At 49.6% G+C, this 13,318-nt stretch overlaps 1 protein-coding gene across 1 annotated transcript in view; it reads right to left on the bottom strand.

Annotated features, from left to right (window-relative positions):
* KCNMA1 (potassium calcium-activated channel subfamily M alpha 1) overlaps positions 1 to 13,318 on the bottom strand; it is a 699,960-nt gene that overhangs the window by 208,061 nt on the left and 478,581 nt on the right. Inside the window, exons 7-9 of the mRNA XM_006754825.2 lie at positions 12,414 to 12,489; positions 11,042 to 11,212; positions 9,486 to 9,577 (exon numbers count right to left, since the gene is read on the bottom strand). Of these exons, the coding sequence (XP_006754888.1) occupies positions 9,486 to 9,577; positions 11,042 to 11,212; positions 12,414 to 12,489 (339 nt within the window). The remainder of the gene's footprint in view (positions 1 to 9,485; positions 9,578 to 11,041; positions 11,213 to 12,413; positions 12,490 to 13,318) is intronic.

Genomic DNA, 13,318 nt, shown 5'->3' with positions numbered 1-13,318 from the left:
TCCCTCCCTCCCTTCCCAGAAGAGGAATTACACAACTCTCTTAAACAAGCAATAATATGATAGCTAGACTCTCACAAACAGCACTTCCTTGTCTCTCTCCCCTTGTCTCTCTCACTCCTCTGCATTTTATTCATCCCATTACTGCAGACTTGAAGGCCTTTGGCCATTTTTTAAATAAGCCAGTCTTCCCTTGACCTGACTTCCAATCCTGGCTGGCTCTCTGAGTTTACAAAGGGATCATCAGCACTCTCCTGGACTCAGATGAAAGCAAGTTTCTCTCTCTCCACTTGGTAATTCTGCTTCCGAACAGGAGGGACCAAGAGAAGAGAAGATTACCCCTTTGGGGATGAAGGTGAAATAGAGAATGAGTCCAAAAAACTGGTTCTCGCCCTGGAGAGGAGATATAGCTTTGATTTGCAAAGTGAGCCCTCCCCCTCTCATGGCCTGAGAGCATGTGCGATTGGACTTGACCTTCCCATAATGACAATCAAGTTGACACATCCTGGCCTTGCTCCCCAGCCACACCCAAGGGTGTTGCCCCAGGTTGCACACTCTGTTAGTCAGCCTGGCTGAGTAGATGCAACACACTGGCACAGGCCTCCGAGGCCTCCGGCATGTTACACACGCAATAACTGGGAGCTGTCCACAACATCCAGGGCTTCCTCACTGAGGAGGAGGGAAGGTATGGAATGGAGCAGACCTCAGGGTGGCATCAGCCGCTCCCATCCTTCCAAATCTGTGACTGGGTCCATCATTAGATCTGTAGGCTTTTGGTGCTCAAGTCACCTGCCATTACTTTTGCCCTAACTACTCCAATGGGTACATTTAACGATTGGGAATTAGCAAATGCTTTCAGGAGCATTCCTTCTAAAATGCTTGCAGCCTTCATGTTGCTTTATAATTTCATGATTTTATTGAATAAAACTGTTGCCAAAATAGCATTTCACTGGGATGCTACTCCTACATAATCAAGCTTCCGCTTAGCTGCCACTGGCTTCTTGAATGATTCTGATTGCTCGATATCTCAGGTATGCTCCAGGATAGCAATAATCACACTTTCTAGCTTATTTATTTATTTATTTATAAATGTTTTTTTTAAATATATTTTTATTTGTTTCAGGGAGGAAAAGAGAGAGAGACAGAAACATCAATGAGTGAGAGTCATAGATCGGCTGCCTCCTGCATGCCCCTTACTAGGGATTGAGCCACCTGGAATCAAAGCATGACCTGCCAGTTCATACGCCGATGCTCTCCACTGAGCCACACCGGCTGGGCTCTAGCTCATCCTTTTAAACACAGCACATAGCAGAGTGCCAGGAACATGGCAGGGGCTCAAATACTTGTTAGTGGAGCAAATATGCTGAATGACAGCTTTCCTAGATTTGCTCTAGATGCTAGCTGACATTGGGCTTCACGGTCAATGGCCAGGGTCAGAAACCCCTCACAGAGATGGGCATGCATGTATCTCTGAACTGCTCCTGCGTCCCCTATTGAAAAGGTATACAGAGGGGGCCTAAGGTTCCTTTACTGATGACTGCCACCCACATCTGGAGCAGCCCTGTGGTTCTGGGGATGGGAACAGCCATTGCTATGCGATGCCAGTACTAGATGTGGAGACTGGATCCCTGCGCATCACAGAATCAGGCTTCCAGGAGTTTCACATCGCATTAGCCCCTACAGATGTTTAATAAAAGGAGACACCAGACTTGGCCAGTTAGAAAGTTTCCTGGTTTGTTTTCAATGTATGATGGCAGCATCTGTGGGATGAACCCCAAATCTACTAAGAACTGCTGTACACAGATCTGGAAAGCCTTCCATCAAAACGAATGACATCGTCAGAGAGAGAAAACAACACCGCTTAGTATCTGAGGGCTGCGTGCATCCTTTGGGTTGGAAATCTACCCAGCAAGGATTCTCCATCAAATGTGAGGTTAAAGAGACAGAATCTTCAGGGATTATAATTAGAAAATTCATATTCAGACTTCTTTTTTTAATGGAAGAAAGAATATCTAAGAGCAAAATCTAGGCTTACATATGACTGTGGTTTATTTTAGCCCCGCAGTTCATCTCCCACCTACATTTCTATTCTTGTTTTCAGAACAATAGCTGGAACATTTTGATAAGTGTGTGGAAGGGAAGAGAAACAGCAGGAAAGTGTGTGGGGGGGGGCATGGGGGGCGCTTTTATTCCATTAGTATCATCAGGAAATTGATTTAATATGCATCCGAGTCTCTTTAAATCGAGCTTTAAGTTTGAAAGGGACTGAAGATGTGGCTTATAAGAATCCAAAGCAGATGCAAAGAAAGAAGGGCCCACATCCACAGCCACCAAAACCCCTCTTGCCGCAAAGGAATACCTGGCACATGACATTATAGGACACAGCATCTAACTGACACTTGCGTTTAGTATCTGTCCCTCGGTACTGAATTTCAGAAGTAGTCAAGGGGTCATTGTTCCAAAGTATTAGGGCAATCTCATTTTTTCCTCCCCTAAAAGTTTAATGCTAATCAAAGCAGAATGCCTAATCAGTCCAAGCTGGCCTGTCAGCTTGAATTATCTGTTTGTCTTCCTATTTACTATATCTGTCTGTCTACGGTTCTTCATATCTTTGTGAAGATCAGTTATTGGGGCCTGTGTTTCCTTCTGACTCGAATGGCTACCAGATGATCCTTCCTGGTGATATGTTGATGATTTGCTAATTTATGGTTTTTAAAATCTAGGAATCTGAAGACATTGCTGGGAGTTCAGGCTGGGGCTCGCATGGGCCTTGCAAGGAGAGGGCTGAAGGGCTCACTTGTCAAGGGATGGAAGTTTGTGCAAAAAGCAAAACTTCAGTCACACTTCAACCAGAGCGGTGTCTGTGGCACAGAAATCATAAATGACATCTCATAGGGAACCTCACTCACAAGAGCAGCCCCCCCACGCAGACCGTGGAGGGCAAGAGTGAGTGCTGCCCAAGCTCCACGGAGACGGGAAAGGGAAGAAGGCCCTCGGTGCTCAGCCCCACACACCACGTGAAGGACCCTACGTCCTAGTCCACGCGCTGGGGGCAGGCCTTCCCAGGAAGCTCGGCCATGGCCATGCAGCTGCAGGAAGGCCGTCACTCTGGGGAACCAGCAGGGGAAGCCTCCTAGTAAGTAAGTTCTGACTTTGAACTGCCCAACCACATTGGTGGTCAAATAACGTATGATGCGCAGCTCAAGACAGATGTGGCCTCCTCGGAGGTTTTTATGGGTGTGTGGAAATACATCTATCCCCAGTGCCTGGCGTGTAGCGAGCACTCCATAAACACATGTGGAATGAATGACAATGAGGCACGCGTGTGAGCCCTCGTTTAGGAGGGGAGGGCTATCAAGGGTAGATTACATGAACCCTTGTGAAGAAATGATCCCTGTTCCCCCACACAGGTCATTTCAACTCCAATTTTAAAAAATGGCCGAGAACCACGGAGGGCAAAACCTGAGTGTGGCGAAGACGGAGAAATGGAATTCCACGTTGACATAAGAAACCTCGCAAAAGGGATGAGAACGTGGAAGCAGAAATGAACAAAGGATGCAGAGGCAGATGAAGAGCCTATTTCTGATAAGAGGGAAGAGAGAGTGTGATAAGGGACCCGAATCAAAACCAGGGCAGGTATGCGGATGCCTCACCTGGAGGGTTATGGGAGAGCTCGGTCAGGCATCTGGACCCCAGAGAGACAGAGTTTAAGACTTGGTCCCATAGAGGGACAAGCAAAGACCTCACAAAATATGAATTTTAAAACTAGGGCGCTGCCCTAACCGGTTTGGCTCAGTGGATAGAGAGTCGGCCTGTGGACTCAAGGGTCCCAGGTTCGATTCTGATCAAGTGCATGTACCTTGGTTGTGGGCACATCCCCAGTAGGGGGTGTACAGGAGGCAGCTGATCAATGATTCTCTCTCATCGATGTTTCTAACTCTCTATCCCTCTCCTTTCCTCTCTGTAAAAAATCAATAAAATATATTTTTTAAAACTAGGGTGCTCACTTCTTTTGGGGATAATGAAAGCTGGGTTCAGTGGCCACTGAACGACTGTAACATCTCCTCCAAGGTGTCACCTCCCTGGACCACTTTATTGAAGGTAAATGATCCCTGTTTTGCTCTATAACAGAATCTTTGGCTTTTAAAATGTGTGCCTGGTAGCTTCCTTGGCCACAACCTTGCTCATGGCCTGTGACCTCCTGGAGACTGAGACCTCCACCAGAATAGGTTCCATGGGCAGCTTGTTCACCACCCATCCCGATCCCAGCTCCCACACAACCCATCAGTGTGCCTGGCACAGAGGCCCTCAGCGAACCTCCAGAACTGAATGAATGAGCCAGTGGAGATAACAGGAGCAGACAGTGCGGCAGGGAGCTAACTGATCTCTAGCGGTTCTTAGAGCTTGACATTTTGTTCCAAATTACTGAATACTCTTCAAAATGTAAGCATTTACATGAAAAACCACAAGTCACCCTGTTTTCCTTTTTTAATGGAAAAGCCTAATAGGGTCTCCCCACCTCTGTGCCTTTGAGGCTCCTTCTTATAACCCTGAGGACACACCTGAGGTTGAAGGCAGATGGCCCTCCCTCCCTCCAGAGCGACACAGCCCCAGGGCTGATATTCCCTGCTCAGAGCCGATGTCCCCGGAGGGGCACCTGCTACCACAGTTCTCACCGACAGTCAGGAAACCACCACCAGAGACCCAGGGGCGTGCCCTCAGGAACTGAAGGAGCAGGTATCTACGTATCTATGTCTGGCAGGGCAGAGAGGGCTCTTCCTAAGATAGAATGCAGGTAGGCCCTGCCCAGGAGTGACTGAGGTGTTCACTACCACCTACCATGGCTGGTCACCTACGAAATGAACCCCAGAAAGGATGGAGCCTGAAATCTCCAAATCTCACTTTGATCAATGATCTGCCTGCCTATTCTTGAGAGCCCCTCATTGTTAGAGGTGTTTCTCATCTAACCGAATGAGGGGAAAACATAGTTTTGTCCCCTCTCCCTGGGGCCAGGATCCTGAGAGGTAACAAATGATCAGAAGGAGGAGACAGGCCCAAGGTGACACCCCACTGACTGACTGTGGTGGAGAAACACATACAATGATAAGATCCCTGAGTGTAGAGCAGAACGAACAGGTCTCGAGAGATGATCTACAGAGGCAATGTGACCCAGGGGCGCAGACTGCCCCAGGTTAAATCCCTGATCTAAGATCTGCCCTTCACTGGCTGTGTGACATCAGGCAAATCACTTAACCTCTCTGGTCCTCAGTTTCCTCACCCACTGCAAACGGAGATGACGATATTACCTTCCTCACAGGTTCCTGTGACAATTAGAAAATAGGCAAGTGATTGTAGTTATTACTATCGTCATGGAAGGCAGCCCTAGGGCTTTGCACTACAGTGATTCACGTTCTCTCTTCTGGAAGTACAGAAGGAAGCATTCTAAGAGAAGCCACGGCATGTCATGCACTGGAGCTAGACCCGATTAGTCTGCGACCACTGCTACCCCAGCCAGAAGGGGGCCCAGCTTTCTCATCCAGCCGGCAACACTTCCTCCAAGTACATGACATTCACTTTCCTATCCCCCTTTGCCCACTCCTTGTCCTGTTCTTCATCCCTCTCTCTGTGTCTTCTCAGTATTTGGCTACCCGGAATCCATGGGATAATCCAACCCATCCCATTCCCCCGTCCCAAACACCTGGCCAAAGACACTGCCTCTGTTTCGGGCCCCAGAAGCGCAGCCTGGGAAATAGGTCTGGATGGCTCCCTATCCAGGCCGCCTCCAACGAGGGGGTGAGCAGATGGATTCCTCTCTGTGGCCGATTATTTTCCATGGCCCTTGGCCATGTGACCTTAGACCATGATCTTGTCAGTTCTCATAAACTAACCAGGAGTGGGCTGAGTCACACACAGAGAGGAAACCTCTGGGGGAAACGGCAGAGGCTGTGGGAGGAAGGAGAGCAGGCTGGGATCCTAAAGGCCATGGGAGCCTCACCCCTGTGCTCCCCACCTCGGAGCGGCTTTGGCATCACATGAAAGAAAGGAGAGGCGGTGAGCGTCCTTAGGAGGACGGCTGGGCTGCAGGCGGGCTACTCTTTTGAATAAAGTCTGGGGACTCAGTCCCAGGGGCTAACTGTCCCCAAGACCTCCCACTTGGAAAAACTGCCTTCCTTGTTCATTCCTGGAACCCCTGGTTGTTGACACCCAAGTCCCTGTTCTCAGGAGCCCCAATACATCATCACAAGCTACATTAGAGAAAAGCTGACATGCAGACACACACCACCCCCACCCACTGTTGGCTCGGGCTGTCCTGTGGGGGGTCAGGTGTGGAATAGCGAGGCGAGCGCTGGAGGACGCCCATGATCCGGTGTTGACGGGAAAGGTGTTCTGGGGATGTGAAGGGAAATGTTTACATTCTGCCAAACACACGCTGAAAATGAGGTGCCGAGGAAGTCTTCATCTGCTCAGATCCTCTAAAATGGGGTGTTACCTAAACAACCCCCCAAGCTTCTCGGCCCAGTTTTCTTTTACTCTAAATAATCTTTGGATTTCAAAGTTGTGTGTCTCCGTGGCTTTGGGTGGCAAGTTACCGTGAGTTCTCCGAGGATGCATTTTTAAAAGGGGGGTTATTCCTGAGTAAAATACGCAACCATAAGCCAATCCCTTAACCGTGTATATGTTTTAATTACTGTCTGAGCACTCACTTGACTAAATCCTCGGGAGCAGCGTGCATGTAAGCGGGTCCGTGAGTCCAGCACATACATTCATGCATACACACACACATGGGCGAAGCATGTTTCAGAGCCTGAACTCCATCTTTCAACAAAGTTTAGCTGCTTTCCTTTTGCAAATGCATTTAATTTTATCTGGAAACTTTCTGACGTTAGAAATAGAACAACTGTAGTTTCTCATTATGTTTGCTGCCAGAACCCATGCTTGGTTGCTCAACTAAAGACCTTATATTGCTAATTACTACCACATGCCCGTATCCCAAGCGCAAGGGAACTTATTGATTCTGACAGTCCATTCTCTCAACACTGAATTCCAAATGAAAACTCAAATTTTGGCCAAACATAACATTTCATCAATCTTGTTCTACTGACTGGAAAAACAACATCAAACAAAGGGTGCTAATGGCCCTCTATTACCGTGCCTTTCCCATGCTTATATTTTCTGATGAAAGATCTAAGTGACCAAGGGCTTCTTTAAACTACTTAGTAATTAGCTTTTGAACCAGGAAACAATGCGCAAAGTGCACAGTCCCCGTGCTGATGACAGAACCTGCTCTCTGTCCGCAGGGTCGGGGACACTGGAGACCCAGTGAGAACATTAAAAGCAAAGTGCACATTTTCATAAAGGGAACAGGAAAAAAGAGACGGGGGAGGGGAGGGAGTAAGCAGGCTAGCTGCGGTGATAAAAGATTACAGAGACTGAGGCAGAACAAAAGCCCAGGGAGCCTGGGATCTGAAGTCATCACCGAGAGGGGGTTGGAGTGGAAATGCCACGGCAGAAAGCGCCCGGATGATCAGACCAGGCCGGGGGTGAGCGCTGGTCTGAGGGCCTGAGCCGGTCACCCGTCACCAAAAGCTGTCAGCCACCAGGCCCACCCACACTGGGGTTGGGAAACTAATTGTGGGTGAAGGGGATTTTGCCTGGAGCGAGAGTCAAGACATATTTTCAACCTGGACTTCAGGGTAATTGACTTTACTGCCTCCTTCGGGGGCAGTGATAGGACACACCGGCTGGGACAGCGGGTGGGAGGCCAACCCGGCCCTGCCCTCGGAAGGCTGTCTGCTTTATGGCGACCTGTCCACACTTGAAGGCAGAACCGAGAGAAGCTGTTTTCCTCTTGGCGTGGAGCGCATGACCAATGGAATCTCCAGACGTATTTGGCCTTTTGGATGCAGCCAGTGGCCCAGAAATCAGAGCAGCTTGGTTCTAATCTCATTCAGGCTGTTAGGGGAATAGGAGAGCAGGCTCCATCAGCGGGGAGGTGGAGGCACGGGCTGGCTCCACGAGCAGGTGCCAACTGGCTCCCTCTCAGCCACTGTCCTTTGTTCCTTTGAAAGGAAACTGGTGTCCTGTGGGCAGTTCCAGAAAGTGAGCCCTGTTTTACCCGCCTCCTCATCTTCTGAAGGGAGGACGGGACACCAGAGCGCGGGGTGAGCTGGAACCACCTCAGCGAGGGGGTCCGCGCATCTACTGGGACTGCAGGGCGAGGAGGAGGCAGCGAGGATGGAGGGGACACCATGCTGCTGGTTTGATTTTCTCTTAAAAAACAGAATCGGCTATTTAAGAGTTTATCTGAAAGTGAATGAAAGAAGCCTCGTTCCAATGCAGGAACTTCTGTAATAGGGAAGGGGCAACAGTGATGGAAAGATTCCGCGTCTAGATCGGGTGGGAGTGACTGGTGGCGCAAATGTTCTGAGCTGAATGAGAAAGATGTGTGTGTACCTCTTACTCCATGGAAGTTAGAACAGAAAACAAAACCTCAGAAACAAAGCTGTGCCCAAGAAAAGTCCTTTTTAAAAAAGGACGGATGGTTGCTGCCTGCCCGGCCTCCCTCCAGCAGGGTCCGGAGAGATGGCAGCTGGCAGAGCACAGCGAGCTGAGGTCCGGCCATGTACTCAGGGAAATCTCTGGTGGATCAGGGACCCACATACTGATAACGGGATCTGAGCACACATTGAAAGAGAGCCCATGGAGAGCGCATTCATGTATGGAAAGCCAAACAAAGGACACTTCGGCCTTAGCATGTGGTATCCTGAAAATCAGAAACATATTACTTCTTGCCCACAAGGAATTGCAAGGGAGTAATGAATCCCTGTGAGGATAAGCTCTGTGCCTCCCGGCTAAAGAGAACTGGTTCCCGGTGGCCATGCCTTATAGTAGGCAAGGTGACCTTGACCTTGCCCTCCCTGAGAATTCCTTGCTGGAGTAAGATCTCACGTTACTGCTGCACAGATACCCCATGAAATGGCATCATGTTAGTGTGGGGGACCAGAGTGTAACCACAGAGCCAGTTGGTGTGAGGAATGAATGAGCATGGATTACTTGTTAGGGACCAGAACAGAAAATACAGGCCCGGTGATAGCGGGACCCCTTCCAGGATCAACCCACGTCTCTTGGAAAGATGTGTGAGTGAGAACAGGGCTGGGCAGCTGGTCCCAGTGTGACAACCCGGGTAACATCACACCCCACCCAGAGCGTGCCCCTTCCCTCACAGAGATGCCCGGGTGGGTAGGAGAGGGCAGGACTCCTGGAAGCCACTCAACCACATCTTTTCTGGTGCAACCGACTTACTTTCTGCCTCCATGTTTGTTAAAAGTCCCGCCGAATTTATTCCGATTCAGGATGAGAGCAGCAATTTCGGGCACGTAGCGGGCAAACATTGCCTACATGCATGAAACAAAGAAACAAGAGCCAAAAAAAACAATGGCATGCAGAGAGGACCCCGCAGCGGAGGCAGCAGACCTCTGGATACTTACTTTCTTCCACTAACCGCACTATAGGAGCCCCCGTATTTCTTGCGGTTTCCTATTAACTCTATGATTTCAGGGACGTAGCTGGCAAACATGGCCTGAGGAGAAGATAGGAGACAGAAGAGAGACTAAAAAGACAGGCCAAAGGAAGGGGTGACCTTTTCAGAAGGGGGTGATGCTAAGATCTGAAAACACAAAGGGATTAGAACGGCGAAGGTACACACTAATACACTGGATTATAAAAAAGGCACAAAAAGGGTAAGCTCCTGAAAACACACGAGGCAAAACAAACATCAGCCAGCCTAGACAACTAAAAAATCACAGTCGCTACTGATATTGCCCAAAAGGCAACTATGAAGAGAAAAATACAAAGGAGACAGGGCTAAATAAGTTGACATCTAGCTCTCCTTCCTGACGAGAAATAAGTAAGGGGGAAATTACACACTTACACAGGCACGCACACACATGTGCACACACGTGCACACACATGCCAACTATGAAGAGAAAAATACAAAGGAGACAGGGATAAATAAGTTGACATCTAGCTCTCCTTCCTGAAGAGAAATAAGTAAGGGGGATGCATGCTGGGGAAATTACACACTTACACAGGCAGGCACACACATGTGCACACACGTGCACACACATGTTGGTTTGGCTCAGTGGATAGAGGGTAGGCCTACGGACTGAAGGGTCCCAGGTTTCATTCTGGTCGGGGGCACATGCCTGGATTGTGGCCTCGATCCCAGTAGGGGGCGTGCAGGAGGCAGCCAACCAATGATTCTCATCATTGATGTTTCTGTTTCTCTCTCCCTCTCCCTTCCTCTCTAAAATAAATAAAAATATATTTTTTAAAAAAATCAAAAGTTAGAGCAAGCTGCTTTGAGAGACAAAATGCAGCCACAGCCACTGTGTTGCCAAATGTCCCTTGAAAATGACAGCATAACCGACCATTATGATCTGCATAGAGCAGAAAAGCAAACAGTGAAACTTGCTGACTTACAAGGGGAAGAAAAAACACCCTAGGTGCCGCACGGGGTGACATCCACCTGGACAAGACCAGTGGGCCTCCATCTCCGACGTGGGGACCCCACTCTTTAGGGCAGGCCCCAGCCACAGTGTTTGTTGGAAGTTTGGGGGGACCGTCAAGGGGCGGGAAAGCTCTTGAAACCGCAAACTGTCTATGGAGTATCGACAGCATCCACCAGGGTCAGGGAACAGCAGCTGTCTTTGCAGAATGTCAGATACTGAATTGAATTACTAAGGGACAGACACTCACTTAGTAAGTGAGCAGCACTTTCTTAAGACAATTAGGTTTGCTCCTGGCTAACTGGCTGGCCCTGACAAGGGCAACACGCCTGGGTCTCTGGGAAACAAGTTAATACACCTAAGAAATATGCAGACAAGTCACCCTCACACTCGGACCAACGTAGCCTGATTGTAACACTAAGGCAATCGCTTGCTTCTAGCACAGAAACACACTATCAAACTACAAAGCTTTTGGGAATGGATAATAGAAGATATTAATGACCATAAAAATCAGCATCATAACAAAGCGCTTTTACCAGTCCCCCGAGGATGAAGAAGACCATGAAGAGGCGCCCGAGCGTGGTTTTCGCGTAAACATCCCCATAGCCAACAGTGGACATGGTGACCATGAGCAAGTAGACACATTCCCAGTACGTAAGCGCCTGGTTGTTTTGGAAATTTTCCCATGGGTCCCCTGAATTCTCCACCTAGAGAAGGGGACAGGGGAAAAGAAGGCAATATTATGCTAGAGATATATATCCTATATAATAAAAGCTTAATATGCTAAGTGTGTGGTCCTCGGTTCAACCAATCAAAGTGTAATATGATAATGATATGCTAAGGCAGCTCAACTGCTCTCTATGGTGTGCACTGACCACCAGGGGGCAGACAGTCGATGGTTGACCAGTCGCTATGACGTGCACTGACCACCGGGGGGCAGATGCTCTAACTGGTAGGTTAGCTTGCTGCTGAGGTCCAGCTGATCAGATTGAGCAAGATGGGCTGGATACGCCCTGGAGCCTTCCCATGGTCCCTCCCTGGCTGGCCAACCTCTCACACCCCTTCCCAGCCCCGGCTGTGCACCAGTGGGGTCCCTCGGCCTGGCCTGTGCCCTCTCACAATCTGGGCTGAGGGACCACCCCCCTACCCCTGAGTGTACAAATTTCATGCATCGGGCCTCTAGGATACATATAATAAGCCAGGAACACAAAAGCTCCAGCAGGATGTTTTGGAGGGGTAGCCCCTCAAACCCAGTGTTGGCTGCCTGGGCTGGGTTCTGTGAGGGACGACTGAGCAGGTAGCAGGGAGTGGCAGGAGCACAATCATGCATTGGAAGTAAATGACCCCAGTCCGTTTTCCCTTCACATTGTTAAAGATCTGACGCCAGCTGCATGCTAAGGCCTTGCTCTGGCCTCACTTTATGACATCCCCATCAAGGAAGGGGCCAGAGAGTCCTGCCCTGCCCTTTCTCAGCGAGTGCCTGCTCAGTCTCCCAGCGCCCCCCTCACAGGCTCCCAAAGAAAATCTAGGGCCTCCCACAGAGGGTTCCTCCTTTCATCGCCCAGCCATGGGCCTGGCTCCTCCAGATCTCACGCCCAAACCCCAGCAGCATCTCCTGGGGTCTGGCTCGGCTCCCTGCTTTGCAGATCCTCAGCCATGGCCCCACCCTGCGAACCACAGGCGGTTCCCGGGAGCACGGAAGGGGGCCCATGAGGACAGTTTGCTTTTGCACGACTCTTTAGGCCCAGCGCTAGCAGACATTTTCTGTAAAGATCCAGAGAGTAAGTGCTTTTAGCTTGGCGGGCCATGCAGTGTCTGATTTCTGCAGGGACGCCTCAGCTCTGTGTTGGTGGGTGAAACCGGCCAGAGGTAACACTGAAACTGAGGGAGCAGGTCAGGTTTGCAGACCTGTGGCCCAGGCTGCAGTGTGCCCGTCTCTGGTTTAAATGTCACAAACACTTTCAGGCCTCTCATCATATCTGATCTGCCAACAAAGCCGTGAGGCAGGCAGGAGAGGTACTGTAGATACTCTCAGGAGAGAGGGAGAGACGGTGGCTGGGTCTCCCGGACCAGTGCCTGTGATCCCTCAGTGTGGCCAGTGCAAGGGCAGGCCCCAGGCCCACAGGTCCACAGATCCCAGACCTCCATCTCTGCCTCCCCAGAAAGCTCCTAGGACCTGCCTGGTCCACACATCACCCATCCTCAGAGCACACATCACCCATCCTCAGAGCACACATCCCTTCTATGGAAGGTCCTGGTGCTCCTCTTATCAGGAAGGTGAGGTCACTGACTATTGAAAATGACTAACCTGTCCCTATCTGCGATGCAAGCACTTGGCAGAATTAGGGTGATCATCGAAGGGTGATTTCAGCCAAGAATCCCATCAGCATAAAAAAGTAGGTGGGGGACCTTCAGATCTAGTGACTGCATGAGAGCCTGGCTTCCACTGGGCTGTGCTCCATAGGGTGAAAATCAGGTAAGTCCCAATGATAAGCAGCTAAATGCCAGCTTCCACCCCTAAGGCAGAGAGGGGCTCCGCTACGGAGGGGCACCCCTACTCAAAGCTTCAGAGTCAGGTAAGGTTCTTTCAGGGGTAACAGTTTGTGTTAGTCTCAAACAGGCTCCCTACAATAGCTGTGTTCCCTAAAAGCAGAAGTCTTCCCTGAGGGGGTGAGAACAGCTTCACTTCTAATACAAGGCTTTTAAAGAATCGCTCATTTATAAGAATTAACATTTTTTTTTGAGATACAGAATAACTTGACAAGTCATCAGGCAAGAGAACCAAAGGTGGCTTTTTGTAAGGGGGAAGTGAA

This window comes from Myotis davidii, unplaced genomic scaffold (genome assembly GCF_000327345.1).
Source record: "Myotis davidii unplaced genomic scaffold, ASM32734v1 scaffold513, whole genome shotgun sequence".
NCBI lineage: Eukaryota > Metazoa > Chordata > Mammalia > Chiroptera > Vespertilionidae > Myotis > Myotis davidii.
This window is presented reverse-complemented; position numbering and strand designations above follow the sequence as displayed.